We start from the raw sequence: 27,378 nt of genomic DNA, 5'->3' as shown, positions 1-27,378 counted from the left end.
ATTCTAAATGGACCATATGTTCCTGGGAAGTTTACACTTATGCCATATGCTGCTACATATAATCAATATAATTGATACTGGACATTAAAAAAAAAAAAATCCAAGGTTAATCGCTAATCAACCATATGCATATATGCAGATTAATGAGCATAATGAAATCTTTTCATCAGCAGGTTATCCACCATGGATGACAATATGGATACTGATCAAAATTATGATGCAACAGGTAATGATACAGGTAAGATCTCTCTCATCTCTGTTATTGAAATGGACTGAGTATTTGTTACAATGGCAATAAAACAAATTCTGATTTGCTGTCCATTTGCTGAGTGTAAATCCTTGTTCTCTTGCTCTTCCCTTCATGTGTAGAGGAACAAACCGGCGGTGGTGATGTCGAGCCAGAGCTGGAGGTACAGGGTGCTGACAGGGCTTCTAGGCCGATGCTTATGCAGTCCAAAAAGACCTGGGGCTTCAGACGGACAACCATTGCCAGGAGGGAATTTCTGGATGAGATTGGAGACACAGAGCCCAGTCCTCCACTCGTACGCCGGTATAGCGGTCGCCAAGCTAGGCCGACCCCCCAGACTGCCTCGCCTACCCCGAAACGAGGAGGTCGGAGTGTCGTAGCTGACCTGGAGTGGTCTGCCCCATCCTCCCCAGCTTCAGTAGAGACAGAAGAACCTGCCTCAGAGGCCTTCTCTTGTGGGAACATCAACCCCAGCTCATGGCAGGACTTTGGATCTGCCTTCCACACTGCTTTCTCACTGCTAGGGGAGAAGGCCATGCCCAGTGCAGCGTCTGATGATGGCGGTGGTGGGGATGGTGATGGTGGGCCTAGTGGGGATCTGTTGGTTGTTTCCAGTACAGAGGAGATGGGGGCTGCCTCCATAGAGGAAGACAGTGAAGAACTTACTCTGAAGCAGCTCAAGGAGAAGCTGCAGACCAAGGGGGGGGGCAGAGGGAGAGGGGGGAGGGGCAGGGCTAGGGGAGGGGCAAGGGGGAGAGGCAGGGGAAGAGGGAGAGGGAGGGGCCGAGGAAGAGGGAGGGGAAGAGGGAGGGGTAGGGCAGAGCCTGAGTCAAGTACTGCGGATGAGGAGGAAGAGGTGATGTCTGTTAAACCAATTGAGCAGGAGGACAGAGGGAGGAGTCCAGAGAATAATGTAATAGTAATTGAGACCTCAAGTCCCGATCAGCTGTCCAGCTCAGACTCTCCGGCCACAGAGACGGACATAGAACAGCTGACAGAAGGAGAACCTAACCAGTATGATGACGCTCCAGAGGAGGTGGAGAAGACAGGGAAGGAGAGGAACACTGGCTATTCAAGCATATCAGACAGTGACGGTTACGACCCTAATGCTCTTCACTGCATCTGTCAACAGAAACACAACAAAAGGTGCCCATCATTTTTTAACAATTAGCTTGACAAGGGACCAAACTGTACAAATACTGTTCACCTCCATCCTGTTGCTAACTTACTAACTGTTATGCTCTTGAAAACACCTCTAGGTTCATGATCTGCTGTGACAGTTGTCAGGTCTGGTTTCATGGCGACTGCATTGGCATCACTGAGGCTCAGGGTCAGCAGATGGAGAAGAGTGGCCAGGACTACATCTGCCCCACCTGCACCACCAAGAACCAGGGCCATACCCAGCATAGCCTGCCTGAATGTCTGGAACAACACCTCTCAGTTCAGGAGGACAAGAAGCAGGTCCATGAAGAGGTCCATGATGAGCAAGCCATGCAGGTGAGTGGGAAGCCAATGATTGATGAATAGTCAGTCAGTGGTTCTTCCTCAAGATGCATCTGTGCTGCACTGGAGTGATCACTGTTGAGAAGTTTCTACAGAAACATTGTCAAGTCATTTAATTTAATGTTTGAGCAGCCTGTTTGAGGTGTGGAGGTCTGAGATGTGAGTCTGGTCTCAGGAGGCTGTGGTGATTGACGAGGTGACTGAGATGGAGGCCGAGGGCTCCCTTTCCCGCTGCACCGGGCCCGGGTGCTCGAAACACGCCCTGCCAGACTCCATCTACTGTGGCACAGACTGCATCATCCAGCACGCTGCAGCCACCATGAAAACCCTCTCTCGTGCCAAGGAGCCCAAATCTAAAGCACGGCCACAGAGGAGAGCAGCGGCCAAAGCCTCTCCTAAGGTAGCTGATGTCCATCAAATGAGCTGGTTTCCAGTATGACTAGTTAACCTTTTTGAGTGAATGTCAGTGTCTTTAAAAGTTGCCTTTGTTTCACTAGACCTCTGTCTATGTCTATGCTCTTATGTTTCCATTGAATTTGATGTATGGCGCATTAAAGGACAGGTTTGGAATTTAGAATTATAAGCCATGTTATACGGTTATTTACGATTATTTACAACGGCTGATCAAAGTTTCGTCAAACCGTGCACTCTTGAGATATAGCCCGTCGCGGCTAACACACACAATGGATCCATAGGTGCATAGACAAAAACACCATGAACTCGATTTCAAAGACAGGAAACTCACTGAGTTGTCACTGGTGTCCTTTGATGCTCTGACAAAAAAATTGCCACAAAGTATGCTTCCGATTCGTTTTTATTTATCATTTAGCATAGAACAATTTTCTATTTTTACCGTAGAAGAAGAAGAGCCACGTCCGAGTCGAGAAGCCTAAGATTGCTTTGCAGCTGGTATTTCATTGATAGTGTTAGGTAGAAGTGTTCGTTGATCATAATAAATATGGGACGCAGATTAATCTAAACATTTCTGGCTTTGTTGTCAATACAAATCAATGGATATAATATAATAAATAAAACCCGATCGGAAGCATAATTTGTGGCGATTTTTGGCCAGAACATCAACAGACACTAGTGACCACTCGGTGAGTTTCCTGTGTTTGAAAGCGAGAGTTTATGGTGTTTTGAGGGATTTTGTCTATGCACCGATGGATCCATTGAGTGTGTTAGCGGCGATTGGCTATATCTCTAGAGTGTACCGTTTGACGAAACTTGGATATCGGCCGTTGTATATGATTGTAAATAACCTTATAACATGGCTTAGAATGCTAAATTCCAAACCTGTCCTTAAATATTATGATCTGTTGACATACATTGATGTAAGTTGATTTAAAGCTTCAGTCCACAACCATGTGACTAAACTGAATATTTTGACGGTAGGGTCAGAGGTCGGGTAGGATGACTCGGAAAGCACTGGAGCAGCCTGTTGAAGAAGGTGAAGAGGAGAAGGAGGAAGAGGAAGATCAGGGAGAGGCCAAGTCATCCTCATCCTGCGACCCTCATCTCACTCCAGTTCAGGCTACTCCCATAGAATCTTCTGTGTTTTACACGGCGTGTATGTATCACTCACTGCACATACACACCCAGACCACACTGAATCCTCCTCCGTACACACTCAGTAGTTGTCAGAACATCTGGCACACAAGATCACTCGACACACCACCCTCATTTTACAACCTACCACGTTTTTTAACCATCACATAACACCTAGATGAGACTAGACTGAGACTAGGGTCAGAAATGGGTAAGCATATTGACAAACATTTAAGAAGCCAACGGTCCTGTTGCAGTACTAGAAAGTGTTCAGACTGAATCTCTAGTGTTCAGAGTGAAGCTTCTTTGACAACTATGGTATGTTAGTTCACTAATGACAGCATATTGCAGGTCAGTACATGGTGGTGATAATGATAGTAGATTATTGTAGAACTGGGGTGTAAAGGCAACAAGACAACCCACAGTAACACACAGCTACCAGCGAGTGGAGCAGCCTACCAGGAAATGAGGTAGAAACAACCCATCCATAGCAGGCCAGACAATTTAACATTCAATTGAATGGACACATGAGATGTTCAAGTAGGCTTTGATACCTTTCTGATCATTCATTCTCATCAAGATGGAAAGTCACTCATTTACCCTGAATATGAATGTTAAGAAGCTCAACGGTAGGGCAACAAAACATGATCTTAGTCAAAGAAATGAGTCCTGCCATGTTGTTGCAGTGGGAAAGAACAATACGATCGCTTTTCACTCTAAATTATTTAACCAGCATACATTTCCAAAAACAAACCGTTATTTGATCTATGGATCTATCCCAGGTTACCAGGCGACGGTCTCTGGGTACTGTCCTTTATAATAAGGCTATAACACTGACATATAACTACCAAAGTTGACACAACCCCATTACATTGACATGGTATGTATCTAGTTAAGCACTTAAACGGGGAATTACGCCACTCCAGGGGAATTAAATAAGTAATTCAACTTTTATTCCAGACTCATCATAGATGTCCATATCAAAATAATATAAACAGTACAAGACAAAGGACATATACAAAGAACGAAGAATTATAAAATTAGAGGTGCAAAAACCTTTGTCCGTCTAAGAGTTTACATGGAGGCTCTTGCACCAATGTCTCCACATATTTAAACCCACAATAACATTATTCTCTGACTTTAGACAGCACATACATTTATACGTAACGTTTCCTGTGTAAATGGTAAAGGAAGAAGAGGGAACAGTTGACCAAAGTTTGAAGAGGGCAGTTTTTGGTCAGAATCCCTGTATAGACTTCAAGCCAGCCCTTTTACCGGTCTCTTGCCAATTCACCTGAATCATCTGTAGAGTCCAGTGGAAGACACAGACCGTATGTTTTTTCCAAAGATTTATTCAGCTCAATCATCTGTAGAGAGTCCAGTGGAAGACTCACCTGAATCATCTGTAGAGAGTCCAGTGGAAGACACAGACCGTATGTCTAGACCAAAGATTTATTCACCTGAATCAACTGTAGAGAGTCCAGTGGAAGACTCACCTGAATCATCTGTAGAGTCCAGTGGAAGACACAGACATTTGTCTTGTCCAGAGATTTATTCACCTGAATCATCTATAGAGTCCAGTGGAAGACCCACCTGAATCATCTGTAGAGTCCAGTGGAAGACACAGGCCGTGTTTCTAGTCCAAAGCGACTTCATCTCTCTTCATCTCGACTACTGAAGTGTATTACAGGTCCATATGCAGTATTTTCAGTGACATATCCCTTTACCATGACTCATAAGGAAATACGCCACGTTGCTTGTATCTAGTGACATATAGCACAATGAGCTATGACCACCAGCACATTTTCTCGTTGCTTGTCATTGGTTGATCTCGATCCCGATATAGTTCTGGGGTTATATTGCTGACTGCACTAGAAAGTAATGGGAAGCTATGCAAGTATGGTTACCACAACTTCAGCCTGCAAACTTAGAGGGAGTCCCTGTGTGACTCTTTCTCTTCTCCAAACCATTCACCACCAATCACCGCTGATGGACGAGCCAATGATGATCCCACCTCATAGTGGGAGAAGTGCATAACAGGGCCTCTGGGTTGGAATAGGGTCAGTCAGCATCCCACACCAAGTCAGCTTTAGATTCTACCTCTTCCCAGAGAAGTGGCGACTTCCTGTGCCCACAGACATCCCAGCATTTCCCACTATTGCTTCCTATTATCCTGTTGGCAGTTTAGAGAATCATATAAGCTAACCCTTTTTTTCCCCCAACGGGTTGTTACATCCTTTCTATCTTAAAATATTCTTCCCACACATTTCAAAGCAAAATAAGAAAACTTCCTTTCTATAAACTTGAATGTGCCTCACATTTCACACGCATGTACACACAAGCATAAAACTGCGATGTATTTTTCTTTTTTGAGTGGCCCTTTATGGTCCTCCAACCACATTATTTTTTCGAGTTTTGAAAGACCCTTTTGGATGGAGTCATGTTCATTGAGAATGTAGCTCTTCAGCAACAACAGTATGTCACGCACCTGGTGAGGGATCAAGAACCAATCTCCTGCTCACCAGCCCCAGGGGTCAATTATTTGACCTAAAAGGCATGCTCGTGGTCTGAGCGAACCATTTGGGCTGACACGTCTCAGGCAGAGTCATCACAAAAGTGTCTTTCCGAACCACCGCTACGCTCACCCAGCTTTGACTACCTTCATTGAAAGACTTGCCCCAAGTTAGACAACACGTTGTCTGGTGGGGATCAAACCCACACAAGGGTGACATCTGGGCTACCAGTGTCAGGCAGAGCTGCCTGATGGGAAGGGCATGATTACAACCCACCTTTGCTACACAAGCCGTATTTTGTGCTCATGAAAAGCAGAGATCTCCTCAATGTTATAACAGTTTGCAGGATCTTGTGCCTACACATGAACACCAACTCACTCTCTCTCTCACACACATGCACGCGTGCAGAGACACACAGACACACACACACACACACACACACACACACACAGACAATGCACACTTATGGGAATCTACACAAAGACTAGTAGGATCCAAAGGTGCCATGAGTAGGTTTATAGAGACTGCTTTGGAGAGCAGAGGTTTTCAGCTGCACCATGGGGCCCAGAGAGGAGTGGAAGACACCCGTACAGATGTCAGGAATGCTGTTCAGGATGCCTACTAACAGTGAATGACAAGTTCATCAATGAAATGGACAGAACTGAAATACAGCTGGCCATTGGCCGGAGCTTGCTTATATCAGTAGGATCGATAAGTCAACCATGCTCTCTGTCATGGCTCCTTTGGATAACAAGCTGCTTCATCTCTTTAGATGAAAAATGAATATACCCAACTCTTTCCTCTCAAGTTTAGGTATTGTTTGCAGGTCTAGATTTTATTTGAAAACTTTTCTATAGCGTGTGGTGTATTAGGTCTTTGTGTAAAATTATAGGAGAATACTTTCTGTAGTAGTAGCCACCTCAAAAACGAGACAAAATGGGAGTTTGCAAGTTCAAAAGACCTCACCAACAATGGATCATTGAAGTAGAGTGCACGGAATGGATGTTTAAACAGTAATGAATGGATGTAAGGGATAAGTTATACCAATAAGGCAGTGGTCTCTGGATGTGGGGGATGAGTCTTTAAGGTTCTCCGACAGTCTTCCCGGAGCTCAGCAGATGCCCTGCATGGAGCCTGGGTAGAGGATAGTGCATGGGAGCAGAGGAAGATGGGGAGGGAGTGGAACACAAAAGCAGAGCACACATACAGGTGACGGGTAGATCAGGTGTTTATTTATACTGTTGTGTTAGTGATAATACAGGAGTTGTGGTGCGTTCTTTCCTCTCCTGAACCTCAGTCATATCTAAATCCAACAATACCTTCATGGAACAGTCACATATTTCCCAATTTATCTAGTTTGCAAGTTTGTAATACAGAAGCCTCACCTTGCAACTTGGATCACTCACATGTTGTGGCAGAATTTTTATTTTTGGTAGTTTCCATTTGATTGGTAGTTTCAATTTGGATGCTAAAGAGACATACTGTATACAAAACATTTGGATCATCTTTAGCTAAATGATGCCCTTTTGACATTGACTAGTATACCAGATGTTACTGGTTACTAGTATTATGGTGACATCAGACTGGTGACTGGCATGCTAGAAGACTACACTACCTGTCAGAGATGGAACCAAGACTGGATCAAGACCTACCCTCTAATTGCTCATTGAGATTAATGGTATATAGGGACAAGGTCTGACTGCTTGAGATGACCAAGACTTAATCTTTAGACAGACAACCCAAGACGGGCATGGAGGCCTCAGACCAAGACTACACTGCATTCCTTTGGTTTTAGTGATCACTTTTCTGCAAGACTTTAGCCAAGAACTAGGCTGCGTTCCGAATCGCCTACTACCCTACTATATAGTAAGCCAAAACAGAATGTAGTATGTCCCAATACATAGTATGCCACATGCAGTATGGCAAAAGTACCAGGATGACCTACTACATCCGGTCGTATTTTGCAGTATGCAAGCCAGCAGGCTTTTCTGGCTATTCTGACCCACAATCCTGTGCGCAGCGGAAATGTGCGTCACATGTGCGAGTCGTGACAGCTGTAGACGAATGTCGCGTTATGGACAGCGACGGATGTGGGCAAATTTCAAGGCGCAATGTTATGACAAGGTAGTATGTCCCAATTGGATGCCTACTGCTTGCAAAGTACGTACTTTCTAAGGGCAGCTGTAGTAGGTACTGGTAGTAAGAAGTAGAAGTATGCGATTCGGAACGCAGCCCTAGATAGGTGCTCTCTACAGGGATCCTCAGCTTTGCACTCTGCTTCCTGTTGGATAGTTTTTAACATGGTTTACCTTCTGATTTTGAAAGTATGTACTTGTCAAGCACCAGCACCCTCTACTGACCAAATTGAATAATGCACTATTCATATTTTGCTCTGGAGGCATTACATTGTTCATGTTCAACAGATTTTAAGTACATGTACAGGTACATGGAACTTATTGGTCCTGCTCCTCTCCACGATTACTTACTGTATCAGTTCCTAAGTTCTTAACTAAATATAATATAAATGTGAATACTATAATATACTAACCTCTACCTTAAAGTAAAGCCTATATAAATGCTCTAGACCTGCACCTAGAAAGAACTTAAACCTAAGTCGAAACATATACCTCAAAATATAACCTATTAGAATAGGAATATAATACAGACAACTGAAAATGTGCAGTCAGAGTGAAATGTCAGGGGGGGGTTGCAGGTGGTCTGCTGATGTTTGGGGGGGAAGGGGGGTAATAGTCCAGCTGGGGGTTGCAGGTTGTCTACTGCTGATGGCTGCTGAGCATGCGCACCCCCTGGGGTGAGAAGCTGTCATGGAACCTGTTCTGGTCATGATGCTCTGCCATCTGGGGTCTCTTGATGGTAGACAGCGGAACAAATGACAACTGGGGTGGTTTGTGTCCTTCGTAATGGAGGTGGCTCTGCTGCGACAGCGTGAGACGTAGAGGTCGCTGATGACCGTTGGCTCCAGTCCGATGATCCTCTGCTCTGTTTTCAACTCCTTGGACGGCCCTCCTGTCCTGGGCGGCTGTGATGCCTCCGGTGAAGACACGTTCAGTAATGCTGCAGTATAAGTTCACAAGCGTTTGTGTGCTCATTCCCCATTTCCACAAGCACCTCAGAAAGTAGAGGTGCTGTTGTTTATAGGCAGGGAAGACTGGCTTCTTTTTAAAACAACTGTTGATGTGATTTAGTAAGAGAATTGCAGTGTAAATGGTAGTCCCCAAACATAGAGGCCCACACCAAGCAAAGAAATATATGATTGTAAGGCTTGTATATCCACCCAAAGGACTTCCGTAGTCACATGCATAAAAGGCTCTTAAATATATTTTAGTCTCGATTGTAAATGTTGAGAGCTACATGATTGAATCAACCAAAATCAAAGAACATTTGCTTAAATTCAACACAGTTACTAGGAATTTAAAACAATATTGATAAAAACAATACATTTGGATCATTTTTAGCTAAACAATGCCACTTTTGACATTGACCAGTATACCAGACGTTACTGGTATACTGGTGACATCAGACTGGTGTCTGACATGTTGGAAGACTACACTGCCTGTCAGAGATGGAACCAAGACTGGATCAAGACCTACCCTCTAATTGCTCAGTGAGATTAATAGTATCTAGAGACAAGTTATGGCTGCTTGAGATGACCAAGACTTCATTTTTGACAGACACAACCTAAGACGGGCATGGAGGCCTCAAACCAAGACCACTGCATTCCTTGATTTTTGGATTTTTGCAACGGTGTTCTACACAGTTATTCACAAATGTGAATGCTCCTGATTACTAACAAGTCCTTGGGTGTTTGTTGGTTTATTATATATATATATATATATATATATATATATATATATATATAATAGTGCATATATATGTTATGTTATAGAATAAATAATAAAACAACAAACACCTATATATATATATATATAGTGCATCAGAATATTGTGGAATATTATTTTCCGTAAATTAATGCACAAAGTGACACTCGTATATTATAGATTCATTACACATGTTGTGAAATATTTCAAGGCTGATTGCCTCCATGCCATGCTCCACGTTGATGCAGTAAATTGTGCAAAAGGAGCCCCCACCAAGTATTGTGTATAAATGAACATACTGTACAATGATAAAGAAAAAGAAAAAAAAAGGCTTGAAAGATTTCACTTTGTGTAATGGATCTAGAATACATGAACGTTTCACTGTTTGAATTAAATTACAAAAAATAATGGACTTTTTCCACAATATTCACATTTTCTGAGATGCACCTGTATATAGTGCATATCAAATCCGAGTGAACAGTCAAGCAAATGGATCTACTGCTGGATCAAAAAAAAAAAAAAACATTCTCATGGTCCAAGAGTGACATCTGGGCAGGGCTGGCCAGGCAGGGCTATCTCATCTACACAAGATTCCAAGGTCCTAAATCACCTACACTACATTCACTCCCGTAGAAGCCTCCGCAGAGGGACCCATTTGAGTCACGGCACCAATGTGTCCTCCACAGTATCGAACCCAGGTATCCTGCTAACACTATTCAAAATCATTGCCATTAGGCCAAGAGGATGAAGTTGAAGTGTATTGAGGAACACATTGCTTCGAGTTAACACTAATTGAATGACGTCCTTTACAATATAAATGTAAAAGAAAAACAGTACATTAAACATAAGACATTATTTAGAAAGATGGGTTACGGTGTTACTGACGGGATTCAGATCATGTTTTTTTTCATTAAGAAGTCTGCTCAGGTATGGGTTGGTGGAGTTCCTATGGTGATCAGCTCTTGTTTTTATAGACAGGAGCTTGCTGGCCTGTCTGGTACTGCAGCCAGAAACTGACCTGTGTGATGATCTGAGCGTAGCTCTGGCACAGTTCTTACCTTCCGAGGGCTGTCAAATGCCGAGGATGATGCTCTGAGGGCATACAAAGTGTGGTGTGAGGGAGTAAAAGTAACAGAAAGACTGCTTTGTGAGAAGAGGGTGATCCCCAAACCACCTCTTATAGATTCACGTAACGTTTTGCAATGCTGAGTGACATTGAAGCTTCAACCAGAGGATATCTGCCCAGTGTCGAGCCATAACTGACCAAACCATTCTCAACTTTAATGTAGATTTATCTACATGTATCTACCACAGCAGTATCTCTCAACCAAACAACAAACATAGCAAAGTTGTTTATTTACAGTCCTACAACTTGTGACACACACAACACGTGCAATGGGCGGCAGCACAACACACACGCACACACACGCTGAAGCGGTTGCCAATGAAATTCCTCTACATTTCTCCCATCCATGCTGTTGCAGTCATTATCTATCTATGGATTATTTGCCATTGTTTAAATATTCTTGATGAACACTGTGTGGTATGGATGCAGGTATTTAGGTGAGCTCACCAGGACAGGTGTAGGTGATTTGAGACCGGGATGAGCACACAGTTTTTGACTAGTGTGGTGAATGTGGTGACTATGGTAACTCGAAGTCAAACCAACATAAACGTGTGCATGACTGCACGGTCAAAAACTGTGCTCATCCCGGTCTCAAATCACGTATACCTGTCCTGGTGAGCTCTCCTAAATACCTGCATCCATACCACACAGTGTTCAACATGGATATTACAACAATAACTGACAAATAATCCATAAATACATAATGGCTGCAACACAAGCTGACCTTCTAGGAGCCAGGAGCAGTGGCCAGCCTCATCAGTGGCTCCCAGGGAATGAGTCCAAGTGCTCAAGTCTAGTCTAGGTCCTGGTCAGGGACTGGACTGAAGAGCATCTGTTCTTCATATTGGGGTTCTATGTGGAGAGAACCCGAGTGAGCACGGGGAGAACATGCAAACTCCACACAGAAAGGCCCGGGAGATGGCCTTAGGGAATCGAACCCAGGACCTCCTTGCTGTCAGGCAACGGTGTAATGCACCGTGCCACCCATGTGCTGCAAACATGGTGGGAACGTTTTTAAAGTCAGATTCTTGACGGAAGACGGCACAAGGAATCCCACTATTTTGATCAATGTTTTTGTTCGTTCCAGCTCTCAAGCCACTCATGTCTGCTTTGAATTTTGACTTTTGAGACATTTTGTGTTCTGTATCGCCTTACTTTGATTGAGATAGAGATGTTATTTCATATAATTCAATTCAATTCTTTTATTTAGTTAGAGGAAGCCCATTGAGACCTGGTTCTCGTTCACAATGGTGCCCTGGTTACAACAATCAGTGAAGAACAAACAAGCAACAGAGTCATAAAAAAGCTAAACAAATACACATAAAAAAAATCTACAAAAACAATACAACAATGCATTGAGATATTTATAATTTAACAAAACAAAACACATATCTGATCCAAGCTCATGTATCAGTTGTTTAAAATCACCCATTGAGACTAAGGTCTCTAGTTTAAGAGTATCTTGCAGCTCATTCCATACTCTGGGAGCACAGTATCTAAAAACAGTGATAGCGAATCATAGCAAGCAAAGGGCTACTTGAAATTATGGTATCTAACCATAGGCCATTTTGAGCAATGTGAAAATGGCTGAATAAATAGACAGATTTTAGATACATTATTTCCTGGTTTAAAGATGGTGTTTTATCACTTTTATGGACACAGGAAAGATCAGTTTAGGTCAGACCATAGTTTATTGGACATGTTGGTTCCATTCACAGGTTATATGTACTCAGCACTGACTCGGTTCCCCTGTTATTCTATTTTGTGACAGCTAATACAAACAGTGAACAGGTAGAGGAAGAGACTGAGCTTGTAGCTCCTCCGAGTCAGTCTCCTGCTGCCTGTCCCTCTTCCATGGAACCCCCTGAGTCCCCCACTCCTCTGGGAGGTGGTCCAGAAACAAGACCAGTTAATGACGACAGTGTGTCAAGGAAAGCTGCTGACTCGGGTCTCACTGCACAACCCAACCCCTCAGAATCAAGTCCATCTCCGACTCCAGAGGCCCAAGGCACCTCAGCATCCAGACATCACGATACTGGGGTCCTAAAGATTAGCAAGACTTCATTCATTCAGCCTGAACCTCCTCCCCCAAGCCCTGTGCCATCCTCAGCCTCAGCCCTCGGCTTGTTGAATGAGACCAGGACCCTGCCTGTGTCCCCGGCACCCATGGCCCCCTCCTCCAGACCATCACAGCCTAACAACCAGGTCAGGCAGAGCATCCAGCGTGTGCTTACCAGCATCTTGTTCAAGAGGTGAGATCTAATGATAACTTTTCATTCAATTGTTAAATGTTACTTTGTGGTGGTATCTATTTGCAAGAAGGATGAGTGAAGGCAGGATAGTAGGGTTGATTTCACTCCTGTTGATAACATACATGAGTTGAGGCATATTGCAGATAAGTTGTACGTTGGTGAGATGAGATACCTGAAACAGAGTGAAGTGTTTTTCATACTTTGTATTTAGCTGTTCTTGCACTTTTTCTTTCTCTTAGAAGCTTGTTTAGAAAGGAAATGCACTTCTATGATTTCTGCCTAGCCCTAGTACACTTGACTAGCTACATTAAATGCAGTTATTATAAGTCGCTTTGGATAAAAGTGTCTGCTAAATTACAGTAATGTATATATATGACTTAATGACTATCATACATCCTGTCCTTTACCTCCTTTTATCTAGCCGCAAAAACCCCAGCTACTGCTGACTAATGGCATTTTCCTTCCTAAAGGGTGTGCGACTGTGATGAGTTGGAGATGTCTGAGAGTGAAGTTGCGAAGCTTGTCACAAACATTGAGATGGAGATGTTCAACATATTTCGCAATACAGACAGCAAGTACATGAACAAGTACCGAACAATCATGTTCAATCTAAAAGACCCCAAAAACAAGGTTAGTCTATACAGTCATGGTGGAAAAATTGTATTCTTGTTCTACTCCGTCAGGAATGAAACTTCAACAGTCAGGAGTTTAGAACTATAATACAACAACTATAATTTCACCCACAAAATATAGACACTATTATGTGGCAAATTTGCAGAAGCTATTGAAGCTGATCTAGGAGACTGGTAGTTTAGCTGGTTGTGAGCTCTGGTTACTACCGTTGTCTATTCCATCTCCAGGGCTTGCTCTATCGGGTTATCCGTGGTGAGGTCAGCCCCTTCAGGCTGTCCAGGATGAGCCAGCGGGATATGCAGGCCACCAAGTTACCTGAGACAAGTGCAAAGGTCACAGTTGAGGTACCAACATGTTAGGCTAATTCAAATCTTAGACTGAGTCTGAAATTCAAAATTTAGTCATCCCACCGTAATGACTTTATGCATACATACATGTATTTATGTGATACTCAGGAGTCTGGTGCTAAAGACTTGTGTGCTCAGATGAAGCCAAACCAGCTCAAGGTGGAGCTACCTAGTCTGACCATGACTGCAGCTCCCTCCAGGTCTGATAGTAGGGACATGGTATGTATCTCCCCCTTCACCATGAATGTTGTGTCAAGTCCTGTGATGGTAATACAGGATATACTGTATGCTGTGTGTGTGTTTGCATGTAATAACACTATTATTCTCTTAGGAACAAAAGAAAACTCTTCCTCCTGTCCTCAAGACCAGACCCAGCCAGCCAGGCCAGAGCCCTTCTGCATCTGACATCCTCAGTTGCATGTTGAAAGACACAACTGCAGAGCACAGAACTCACCTGTTTGACCTCAAATGCAGAATCTGCACAGGTAAAATTAAGCAATGCAAATTATTCACAATCATGTATTTACTGTCCTGTAGCTACACAATAACTAGAAAAAACACAAAAAACAACAACAGAAAACACCATATTTCCCCTCCGTAGGGTAGGGGCCAGTGGGTAAAGAGAAAGTGTGTTGAGGTGGTGTATCTCTGTTCTATCTCAGGTCAGATACCAGCTGAAGATGAGGAGGAACCAGCACAGAAGAAGCCCAAGGTCTCTGGCTCCTCTTCATCATATACTAGACCATATGAGTCAGCAAGAGACAGGCAGCATTATGGCCAATCCTGGATGTATGGGAGCTCACAGGACGGAACATGGAGGACTCAAGCAGGGGGTGACTCTCCCCTCCTGGCCCCCCCTGACTCTCCAATCATGGATTCCCCAACCTCCTCTGTAATGGAGCCCCCTGTCTGCCAAGTCTCCGATGCCCCTGCCTGTACCGTCATGGAATCCCCCGCTTCTCCAGTCATGGACTCTCCCACTTCCCCCATGCAGGAATCTCCTGCCTCCCCCGTCATGGACTCCCCTACGTCCCCCACCCCAGACAACTGCAAAGTGAAGATACCCGGCAGAACATACACACCAGTCATGATACCGGCTGTCTCCACGGTAACCATCACAAGACGTGACCCCCGCACTGCCGGCAACAGGCCTTCTGCCATGGCAACAATATCGTCCACCATAGCCCCACCTCCGCCAGTCCCTTATGTCCCTGTAAGACGAACCGTGACCTGGACTAAGCCAGCCCTGCCCTTGCCACTGCCCCCATCACTGCCACCCCCAGCCTTACCCAAATCCATCTTAATGAAGCCGTCCTCTTCGGCGGACCCCAGGTTATTTGGTTCATCTGGATCATCCTCAAGGTACCTCCTCACAGTTCGACATTCTCACTTATGCTCATCCATGACTTTCTCCTGTGCCCCTGCGGTTACTTATTATGAATTGAGGCGTCATTGTGGTGTTCTGTCTTGCAGGTCCATGAACTCCCATTTGCCTCCTGACGGAGAGACTGCTCAGTTCCTAGCCAAGCAGGAAATTGTGTGGAAAGGTTTCCTAAACATGATCAGCGTTGCAAAGTTTGTCACCAAGGGATATCTGGTGTCAGGGTCCTCTGATTGTCTTAAAATGGTTAGTGTCTTAAAATGACATATCACTACTGTGCCATGGTGGCCACAAGAAATAGATCAGCATCTGAGAAAAAAAGTGACGTGATTATTTCCATCCTCCTTTGATATTTAAGTTGAGCTGCTCATGGTGGAAGTAAGTTTGATGTGGATATTGTTCTCTTTTTCCCAGGATCTGCCCGATACCATCCAGATTGGTGGACGAATTTCACCTGAAATGGTGTGGGAGTATGTTGCAAGAGTGAAGACCTCTGTAACAAAGGCAAGAATTTGTGAATTATTCTCTCTCTCTCCATATATATATATATATATACACACACACACACACACACGTCTCTTAAGGCTACTGTATAGGATTTACCTGTTGTTTTCATCTCTGTTATAATGGATGGTTCTTGATGATCCACAGGAGCTGTGTGTGATCCGTTTCCACCCTGCAACAGAGGAGGAGGAGGTGGCCTATGTGTCCCTGTTCTCTTACTTCAGCAGCAGGAGACGTTTTGGCGTTGTCGCCAACAACAGCCGCAGCATCAAGGACTTATACCTGGTCCCCCTCAGCGCAAAGGAGTCCATTCCCACCAAACTCCAGCCTTTTGAAGGGCTAGGTATGAGATGTTTTGTTTTATATTCAACATGACAATGTCACATGTAATTTACAGTAGATAACAGTAGATAATATTACAGTTCAAAATACAATTTAGATATGATGCCACTCAATATGGGAATGATGTTTAACCTTTCTTTGTTGCACAGGATTTGAGACAAATCGTCCCAATCTCTTGCTGGGCTTGGCGATTTGCCAGAGACCAAAACGTCCAGGAAGTTCACCACAAGAGGCTGAAGAGAAGAGACCCAAGATCCACATGTCCAAAGACCCCAGAGATGGTGGCCTCCCGAAACCCCCAGTGCTGTACGGTTCTGACAAACTGGAGATATTCCAGCCCTACGACCCAGAGACCCCTATACACATCACTCCTCCTGGCTCCCCTCCCTCCATTGAATCCCTGTCAGACTCATGCTCCTCAGGCTCAATCACAGTCCTTTCTTCTATCAAAGCTACTCCCCCTGCCTCTACTCTACCGCTCCCCTCTACTACTCTCTCGGGGAACAATGCTGCTGCCTCTCGTTTGGGCACCTCCACTACCCCGGCCAATCCCCTCCAGACTATCCTGACGACTCTGTTTGGGAAGAAATCGAATGACTCTGTGGCCCCGGCTGTGAGCAGCTCTCCCGCTGCACGCGTGGCTCCAGCCGTTTTGGCATTGCCCCTTCCACCGCCGCCTCCACCCCCGCCTCCAATAGTGGATCCAATTGTCCAACAGTATGGACAGAAATCCAAAGTCACAGCGATTGAGGAGGAGGACAATTATTTTGACAGGCCATATGATCCAGAGGACAATGATCCAACAATGTCCTATGGCATGGTTGCTCCAGTTACTATTGATCAAATATTGCAGACAAAAGCATTTGTGGATGATGGTGTGGCTTACGACCCAGAGGATGATACTATGTTTGAAGATATGCCGATAGATGGGACCAGCTTAGCAAAAGCCCCAGCCCCTGCTCCAGCCCCAACTCCAGCCCTTGTCCCAAAATCAGACCCAATATCAGTCTCGGCACCTCAGAATCTTCCCCACATTGGTACCGTGGTTGTATCAGCCGCAACACTGACTGAACAGCAGCGGATGCTCGAGGAACTTAACAAGCAGATTGAAGAACAGAAGCGTCAGTTGAAAGAGCAGGAGGAAGCACTACGCCAGCAGAGAGAGGCAGTGGGCATGTTCATGGCACACTTTTCTGTTTCGGATGCCTTAATGTCTCCACCAACTAAGGCTGTGGCTAAACTAACTGAACAGAGTGATGTAGAGCAGTCCCAGACAAAGCCACCAGATGTCTCAGATGACCAGGGCAGGGACCCCAGGCTGGGACTGACCCCAAAATCTGAACAGATAGATGAGGCTTCCACAAAGCAAATAACTGAAACAGAGACCAATCCAGTGACCATTCCAGACTTGAAAAATGCTGGAATGTCTAGTTTAACACTAGAAGATGATCTAAAAAAGGAAAAAGATGAAGACAGCAATTCTACAACTGGTGAGATTGAAGACTCTGATGTAGCTTACGACCCAGAGGATGAATTGATCTTTGGTGACTCTAAAGGAGGGAAGAAAACCCGCGAGTCCTCACCATCTAGTTCGGGTCGTGGAGCGTCCCACATTGACACGCGGTCACGTCAGCGTGGACCTTCCCATGAGAAGAGACGTAGGGAATCGCCCAAAAGGTGGTCTCGTAAACAGAGGGACCGCCGCGACAGCCCCACACGCAGAGCTTCCCGACACTCACCTGGACGCAACGAGAGGCGGAGGGATAGACACCGGCGGAGCGACAGGGATAGGTCAAGTCACAGAGCTCGAGACCACTCCGAGCATTCAGGACGTCATCTCCATCGCAAAGACCGCAATCCTCGACGACGGTCCGGTGGCCGTAAAAGATCTCCTTCTTCGTCAAGACATAAAACAGATTCTGCATCATTTTCACCGAGGGGTCAAGGGAGACTTTCCCCTCAGATCTCTGAAGATTTGAAGGACCCAGTATCTCCCGAAAATACCTGCCCAGGTGGTCCGGCCCCAGGGCTGCTCATAGAGGAGGAGGTTAAGGACTCACCTCAGTCACCCCAGAAGGAGAAAGACTTGGGCGGACTAAATTCAGAATGTTCTGAGGACCCTCAGCCTGAGTCTGTAGAGTCACAACAGGGATGTTCTGAGAGCACAGGCCCTTCAATGGTCGTCACATCCCATGATCGTCACCCGCCCCAGCAGCTTGAGGATCAACAACCCTGTAAATCAGAAAAGCATCAGAACGACAGAGGAGCTTCCCTTCCAAAAGAGGTAATGGGTCAGTTCAATGTCCAGAGTACATCAGAAAATCAGAAATTATCTCAAGATTCTCCTCGTGTTGCACCAATAGAACAGACCGAAAGGGGTAGCAGTTTAGAAAGAAGAGGCTCAAACAGGGACGAAGGCAAAGACCCAGGGACAGATATCAGAGGAATATACCCACTTGTTACTGGTATGAGAAGTCCTGATAAAGGAGGGCAAAAAAACAGAGGGGACGTGAGATTGCCTGGCATGAGAGGTCCAGGCCCAAGCAGGGGAAGCCCAGATATTGGAGCTGCAGACATAAGACGACCTGGTCCTCACCTCAGAGACCCAGGTGTGAGTGGACCTGAAACTAGAACCTCAGGTCCAGAAATGAGAGGCCAAGATATGAGAGGTCCAGGACCAGACATCAGAGGTCCAGGTATGAAAAGGGAAGAAATTAGTGGTGAAAGCACTGGTGAAGCTATACGAAATCCAGAAATGTCAGGCCCAGACTTGAGGGCTGGACAAAGGGGGCCAGAGATGAGAGGTCCTGGCTTGAGAGGTCCAGGGCTAGATGAGACATGCCCAGACATGAGATGTCCAGATATGAAAGGTCCTGGGCCAGACTTCAGGGGACCAGGCCCAGATATGAGACGTCCAGATATGAAAGGTCCAGGGCCAGACTTCAGAGGACCAGGCTCAGACATGAGACACCCGGATTTGAGAGGTCCTGGGCCAGACTTCAGGCGACCGGGCCCAGATATGAGAGGTCCAGGGCCAGACATCAGGGGACCGGGCCCAGACATGAGAGGTCCAGGGCCAGACTTCAGGGGACCGGGCCCAGACATGAAAGGCCCAGATATGAGAGGTCATGGACCAGACTTCAGAGGACCCGGCCCAGATATGAGAGGTTCAGGGCCAGACTTCAGGAGACCAGGCTCAGACATGAGTGACCCAGATATAAGAGGTCCTGGGCCAGGCATGAGTGGCCCAGGCCCAGACTTCAGAGGCCCAGACTTCAGAGGCCCAGACTTCAGAGGCCCAGACTTTAGAGGCCCAGGCTCAGACATAAGAGGACCAGACTTTAGAGGCCCACGCCCAGACATGAGAGGCCCAGGGCCAGATATGAGAGGTTCTGGGCCAGACTTCAGAGGACCAAGCTCAGACTTCAGAGGCCCAGGTTCAGACATGAGAGGTCCAGATTTGAAAGGTCCAGGCCCAGACTTCAGAGGCCCAGGCTCAGACTTCAGAGGGCCAGGCTCAAACTTCAGAGTTCCAGATATGAAAGGTCCAGGGCCAGACATGAGAGGTCCAGGCCCAGACTTCAGAGGCCCCAATTTGAGGACTGCAGAGCCTGACAGGGGTGGTCCAGACATGAGAGGGCCAGAACCAAGGGGACCAGGCACAAGCATGACAAGTCAAGGACCAGATATGAGGGGACCTGAGCCAGACATAAGGGATTCAGTCCCAGACTGGAGAGGTCGAAGACGAAGGCCAGGCATAGAGCCAAATGTAAGGCGTCCAAGTCCAGACAAGAGAGACTTAGACATTATGGGTCCAGGACAAGATCTGAGGGGTCCAGGACATGAAATGATGAATCCAGATATGAGAAGCCCAGGGCCCGAAATTAGAGGTTCAGGCATGAGAGATCCTGTCAGTAAGAAGGACAGGAGAGGACCAGATATGAGAGGTCCGGGGCCAGAGACAAGGGGTCCAGGACCTGACAGGAGAGGCCCGGCCATGAGGGGTGGAAGAGGAGGCCCAGCCATGAGGGGTGCAAGAGGAGGGCCAGGCATGAGGGGTGGAAGAGGAGGTGGGCCAGGCATGAGGGGGGCAGATATAGAGATGGATTTGAACCGCCCAAGCCCAGACAGGAGAGGTCCAGGGCTAGGTGTGAGAGGTCCAAATATGAGAGATCCAGATCCAGACCTGAGGGGTCCAGGGCCAGATAGGATGAATGAAAGAAGAGGTCCAGATATGACTAGTCCAGACATCGAAGGTGGAGATATGAGAGGTCCAGGGCCAGATATGAGTGGCAGAGGGCCAGACAGGGGTCCAGGGTCAGATGTGAGGGGGTCAGGGCCAGGTATGAAGAGCCCAGGGCCAGATATGATTAGTCCAGATATTGGAGGTGGAGATATGAGAGCTCCAGGGCCAGACATGAGGGGTCCAGGACCAGGTATGAGGGGCCGAGGGCGAGACAGGGGTCCAGGGCCAGATATGAGTAGTCCAGACACCAGGGGTGGAGATGTGAGAGGTCCCGGGCCAGGTACGACTAGTCCAGACATTGCAGGTGGAGATATGAGAGGTCCAGGGCCAGATATGAGGGGTCCAGGACCAGGTATTAGGGGCCGAGGGCGAGCCAGGGGTCCAGGGCCAGATATGAGTAGTCCAGACACCAGGGGTGGAGATGTGAGAGGTCCCGGGCCAGGTATGACTAGTCCAGACATTGGAGGTGGAGATATGAGAGGGCCAGATATGAGGAGTCCAGGACCAGGTATGAGGGGCCGGGGGCGAGACAGGGGTCCAGGGCCAGATATGAGGGGCCCAGTACCAGATAATAGAGGCCCATGGTCAGACAGTAGGGGTTGTAGTCCAGACAGAGAGACATCTATGATGGGACATGGGTCACACATGATGGATGAAGGGAGATGCCCAGATATGAGAGGACCAAGGTCAGATACCAGTGGGCCAGATATAAGGGATGAAAGGAGGGGACCAGGCACAAGAGGTCCAGATATCAGAGGCCAAGAACCACATGGGAGGGGTCTAGATACAAGAAATGAATGGAGGGGGCCAGACTTTAGGGGTTCAAGAGGATCAGAGCCACATGCTAGAGGTCCAAATGTGAGGGATGAATTGGGAGACATGGGTTCAGGACCAGACATTAGAGGTCTGGATACTAGAGAGGAAAGGAGAGGGCCAGGTCTAAGAGGTCCAGAACCACACGAGAGAGGTCCAGATATGAGGGAGGAATGGAAAGGGCCGGGCCCAGACATGAGAGGTTTAATTATGAGGGAGAGGAGGAGAGGGCCAGGTCTCAGAGGCCCAGAATCACACGGGAGAGGCCCAGATATGAGGGAGGAATGGAGAGGGCCAAGGCCAGATATGAGGGATGAATGGAGAGGGCCAGAGCCAGAAGAGAGAGGTCCAGATATGATGGAGGAAAGGAAAAGGCCAGATATGAGGGAGGAATGGAGAGGACCAGGGCCAGATATGAGGGATGAATGGAGGGGGACAGGCATAGATGTTAGGGGTCCAGATCCTGGGCCACGAGAAGGTAAGAGATGTATGGGTCCAGATATCAGAGGTCCAGAACCACATGGTAGTGGTCCAGATAGGAGGGATGAATGGAGCGGACCAGGGCCAGACATGAGAGGTCCACATTTGAGGGAGGAAAGGAGAGGGCCATATCCAAGCGGTTCAGGGCCAGGTCCATATGGGCAAGATCCAAATGTGAGGGGCGAATGGAGCGGGCCAGGTCCGGATATGAAAGAGGAATGGAGAGGGCCAGACGTGAGACCAGATATGGTAGACCCAAGTCCAGATGAAAGGAGAGGAACAGATTGGAGGGGTCCTGGGCGAGTTCCCGACCTGAGTAGACATGGGCCAGATGTAATGGGTGAAGTGAGAGGTACAGTACTGGAAGGTGTGAGAGGTGCAGAAATAAGGGAGGACCGTCGAGGACCAGACTTCAGGGGCCCAAGGCCAGACAGGAGAGCTCCAGACAACGAGACAGATATGGGGAGACATGGGCCAGACTTAAGGGGTGAAAGGAGAGGCCCAGAAATTAGGGGTCCAGGACCAGACATAAGAGAGGATATGAGAGGTTCTTATTTTAGGGGCCCAGGGGCAGACATGAAAGGACCAGACCCTAGGGAGGATGGTAGAGGTCCAGACTTCAGGGGCCCAAAGCTAGACGTGAGAGGACCTGACTTCAGGGATCCAGACTTTAGGGGTCCAGAGCCAGGCATGAGTGGTCCAGACTTCAGGGGTCCTCCTGACACGAGGGGGGAGAGGAGAGGTCCTGACTTTAAGGGCCCAGGGCCAGACATAAGAGGCTCTGACTTCAGAGGTCCTGACACCAGGGAGGATAGGAGAGGTCCAGAGTTTAGGGGTCCAGGGCCAGATATAAGTGGTCCAGACTTCAGGGGTCCTAACACGAGGGAGGATAGGAGAGGTCCTGACTTGAAAGGCCCAAGGCCAGACATGAGAGGTCCTGACTTGAGGGGTCCAGGACCAGACATGAGGGAGGATAGAAGAGGTCCCGATTTTAGGGGCTCAGGGCCAGACATGAGAGGTCAAAACTTCAGGGGTTCTGACACAAGGGAGGATAGGAGATGTCCAGACTTTCGGGGACCAGGGGCAGACATGATTCAAGATTTCAGGGGTCCAGGACCAGACATGAGGGAGGATAGGAGAGGTCCCAATTTTAGGGGCCCAGGGCCAGACATGAGAGGTCAAGACTTCAGGGGTCCTGACACAAGGGAGGATAGGAGAGGTCCAGAGTTTAGGGGCCCAGGGCCAGACGTGAGAGGTCAAGACTTTAGGGGTCCTGACACAAGGGAGGATAGGAGAGGTCCAGAGTTTAGGGGCCCAGGGCCAGACATGAGAGGTCAAGACTTGAGGGGTCCTGACATGAGGGAGGAAAGGAGAGGTGTCAACTTGAAGGGCCCAAGGCCAGACATGAGAGGTTCGGACTTCAGAGGTCCTGACACAAGGGAGGATAGGAGAGGTCCAGACTTTAGGGGACCAGGGCCAGACATGAGGGGGCCTGACTTGAGGGGTCCAGGATCAGACATGAGGGAGGATAGGAGAGGTCCGGACTTTAGGGGCCCAGGGCCAGACCTGAGAGGTCAAGACTTTAGGGTTCCTGACACAAGGGAGGATAGGAGAGGTCCAGACTATAGGGGCCCAGGACCAGACGTCAGGGGTCCTGACACAAGGAAAGATAAGAGAGGTCCAGAATTAAAGGATGCAGGTCCAGACATGAGAGGTCCAGACTTCAGGGCCCCAGGGCCAGATATGAGGGGTCCATCTGTAAGGGAGGAAAGGAGAGGTCCAGATATAATGCATCCAGACATGTGGGAAGAGAGAGGACCAGATGTACAGGATCCAGAAATGAAAGGTCCAGATCCAGACCTTACAGGAGACCACTTCACACCACCCACTAACTTTGGACAGAGGCCGCCATTGCCGCTTTTCAGTGGTCTAAGAATTAATTTTCAGGATCAAAAGGGGGCACCTCCTCCTGGATTTCCAGGTCTCAGGGGTCCTCGCCCCTCACGCTTCAGCCAACCCAGAGGCACATCTCCAGGACATTTCCCAGACAATGGGGGAAAACCACAGTGCGGCATTGACGGTTCACTTAATCAGCCAGGAGTTAAACCGCTGAGACATAAAACACCATTACTGCCCACCCCCAAAGAAGGCTTTTTTTGCTTACCAAACCGCATGGTCAACAGCCCTGACCCCTATAGAATAGACCGCCGGACTAGTCACTCCTCTGATACAAGGACAACAAATGAGGAAGGCCAAACTAAAAGCCATGGAGAGAGAAAAGGACTTTCTGAGACTGGGAGTTGTATAGGTAACCCCCTTGAGAAGAACATCATCCCAGGCTTATCAGACTGCTTGCCAATGGAGAGACAGTTGTCTGAAGAGAATAGGAGGGGGAGAGATGGCAGTCAAACAGAAGGAAAACAGACAGGCTCCAGCAGAGGAAAAGAGATAGAAAAACCCATGGGGGTGGGAAAGACATCCACAGATCAAGCCAGAGAGGCAGAACCTGGTGCAAACAGGAGAGATCCTGGGAAAGACACGATTTTAGACAGCAAAGACCAAAGTCCAGGGGAACAGTCTAAGATCAGTATTGACCGTCCGGTAGACAGTGGCACAGTAATAAACAGAGAACAGAAAAAGGACAATAATGATATTGTTAAATAGACAGATACCCCACAACAGAGCAAGATGTCCTCTTGACTGAGGACATTAACAAACAGAAATACCTTGTGATTTTTTGGTGACAACTTATGCAGCACTTCAAACTGCATGTTTTTGTTTATTCGTTATTTGTTTATTATAGTAATTTACTTTTTTGTGATTTTTTATTTTATTGATCAATGTTTTTAGTAATTATTTTACTTCCCCCCATTATAGTAATCCTTGAAAATAAAGTCATTGTGTTCAAATAATCAAAACGTTCCAATGCCTGTCAGTGTTTTTATTTCCAATAGCCTACATTTTAGGAACTTAATTTAATTATTTCTTTGACTAGTGGTGAAAGTACTTATCCTATTAATGTAATTTGATTATGACTGAATACACTTTTTCATTTAGCCCCAGTATGTTTGTGCTGGGCAATGAACCATGGTGAATATGATGCAGCCTCCTGAGCTGAAACACTGACAGTATGATGGGGTGGACTCTAAATGACCACAAGACTAAGGAATCAATTTCTGGGGTTTTCATTTCAAGGTAAACTAGCCTTGTGAGACCATCCTGATCTCGGGAGCTCACATTCAGTTGCTCTCCGCAGATCAGTCTTCCCCCTAACAAGAACGATCATTCTCCAATTACATTGTGACTGGGTCAGTCAGGGACTGTGTTTTGACTGCTGTTCTGCCCCCAGTAGAACTGTAGCCCCTGATCGGTTCCTGTAGTTGATTCATGAAATACAAGCCACTGGCAAAACAGTCACCCGAAGTAAAGTTGTTGGATTAACACAGCCATAAGTTATTGCAGAAATATAGACTCATTTGCAGATGGACTTGCTGAGTCCATCTGTAATGCCATCGACCAGAGCAAGCGTTTACAACCATCAAGGCGCGGAATCACTTTTGTACGAGTAGGAGAACATCCAACTTCCAGGCCGAAAGCTCAGACAGGCCTCCTGGGAACAGCGAATGACGGATGTCAGATGAGGGCGGACATGGGGAAGCAACTTAAATTCCACCAAAACATCATGGAGACGAGCCTTAGACCAGACGTTGTTCTGCTCTCAGAAACATCCAAGCAGGTCGTCATGCTAGAGCTAACAGTGGCCTGGGAGTATCGGATGGAGGAGGCCAGTGAAAAGAAGAGGGAGAAATAAGCAGAGCTGGTGGAGGAGTGCCGCAGACAGGGGTGAATGATGCATGACCATTGAAGTGGGAGGAAGGATGGGAAAATCACTGTGCAACGCCTACAGCCTCCTGGGCATCACATGGGTGTGTAAGAGAAAAGCCATCAGTAGGCCTACAGCTTCCGAGGCTGCAGAGAGAGCCTCACGATGGCTGTGGATCAGGAGGGACAAGCAGTGGACGAATGCTTCTTGGACACATGCCGTGAACTGATCACTCCCGGTTGGGTCACCTGGTTGACGGGGGTCTGAAGTTGAAAGACCTGCAGCCTCCCATGACCCCAGGTATTATCACTGATGATGTGTCCAGAAAGTGCATCACAAGATGTATGCAACCATGATGAGATGGACGATGATGATAATCAGTGGGGTTTTGATGACTTTTGCTTTCAATTAGCTATTATCAGATTGCCATCTATGTCAAATTGTGTAATAGATACATTCAAATCTATCTTTATGATTTCATGTCTGATACCGGTGTAACCAGAATGTATGTAGAGATGTGAGTTTGTGAGAGCATTTTACACAAACACCTTTCTCTCTTCACTGTAAACCTCTCTGGTTAGCCATTGTTTATAAGGAAGGGGCTTGCTCAGCCAGTTTTATGACTCTTATATGTCCTAGCAGCTGTTTGCCAAGGCCGGAAACAATGGCCTGGGGTCTTCACATACAGTTCAGCTGTTGACCTGTAGAGCTGCCCTACTCTCTGGTAACCCTCTGATATAATAAGTTAGTGGACTTTTACATAATTAATATAGCCTATGGGTTGTACCCACAGTGGATATAATGCTGTTTTTAAGGATAATCATGGCTCTTGGCGGAACTTGTCTCGTACCAGAGAGCCCAACTTTGCAAACTCATAACTGTTGGAATAAAACTAACCAGCTTTGAACTTACAAAGGTGGCATTTTGTCTACACCTGGATGCGCACGCCTGGACTACGATTATGCCTGGATGAAGGACCAGGCAGGCTAGAAGTCTGGAGGCCTGGATGTCCACCTTCGGGGCTGCTTGGAGGATCAGGCAGGCTGGAGGGCTGGATCTCTGGAAACGGGCTGGATGGAGGAGTCTGGAAGTCCACCTCCGGGGCAGGACCCTCCCTGGATGTCTACCTATGGGCCTAGATGACATTTTAATCCTAAAAGTTCATAGGAAATATCATATACGCATGACTACCTCTCATAAACACCATATGCCACAAAAACGCTAGCATTTCGATCCTGCGGTGGGTGGTATACTGAGTATGTTTCATCAATTCAACTCTGTTACAATGGCAGCAGCCTAGTATAGACATGGGAGACCTCTTAAGACTTATTCAACTAAAATAGTTCGTTATTCACCTATGGTGAACCTACAAACATGATGAAATTAAGCCTCTTATTTAGGGCATGCAGATTAAAAGACAAAAAAACTAACAAAAAACAGATTATACAGACATCATTACAGACCACTAACCATGACAGGGCATAACAGATTAGACCACTAGAGACCAGACTAGACCACTAGATCAGAATGGACCATTTCAGACCACACCATTACCAGATTAGACCACTACAGTCAGAAATTAGGAAAGTTTATTATCAAGGTGATTTTATTATTGGCTGAGCCACTGTGTGCAGGAAGATGCAGTAAATAGTAAAATGTTATTTTTCTTCATTTTGCACACAACTGGACACACAAGATAATTGGTCAAACAGTCCAGTTTTATTTTTCTTCATAAAGACATCAACAATTAATTTACTGTATGTACAATATGTAAACAGGAG

General features: G+C 46.7%; 1 protein-coding gene across 1 annotated transcript; it reads left to right on the top strand.

Annotated features, from left to right (window-relative positions):
* Positions 1 to 183: 183 nt before the first annotated feature.
* LOC311315491 (uncharacterized protein) lies at positions 184 to 24,676 on the top strand (the record flags this gene model as incomplete). Its single annotated transcript, XM_084446160.1, has 16 exons — positions 184 to 238; positions 370 to 980; positions 1,098 to 1,393; positions 1,507 to 1,744; positions 1,926 to 2,150; positions 3,146 to 3,320; positions 12,548 to 13,028; positions 13,499 to 13,658; positions 13,889 to 14,005; positions 14,117 to 14,227; positions 14,340 to 14,493; positions 14,671 to 15,370; positions 15,482 to 15,635; positions 15,804 to 15,893; positions 16,041 to 16,236; positions 16,385 to 24,676. 16 exons carry the CDS (start codon positions 184 to 186, stop codon positions 24,436 to 24,438), a joined length of 11,817 nt encoding a protein of 3,938 aa, XP_084302286.1. The 3' UTR covers positions 24,439 to 24,676.
* Between the last annotated feature and the right edge of the window lie 2,702 nt (positions 24,677 to 27,378).

This window comes from Borostomias antarcticus, assembly GCF_949987555.1.
Source record: "Borostomias antarcticus genome assembly, chromosome: 11".
Lineage (NCBI taxonomy): Eukaryota > Metazoa > Chordata > Actinopteri > Stomiiformes > Stomiidae > Borostomias > Borostomias antarcticus.
Note: the sequence above shows the minus strand (reverse complement) of the source record. Positions and strands in the feature narration are given on the sequence as shown.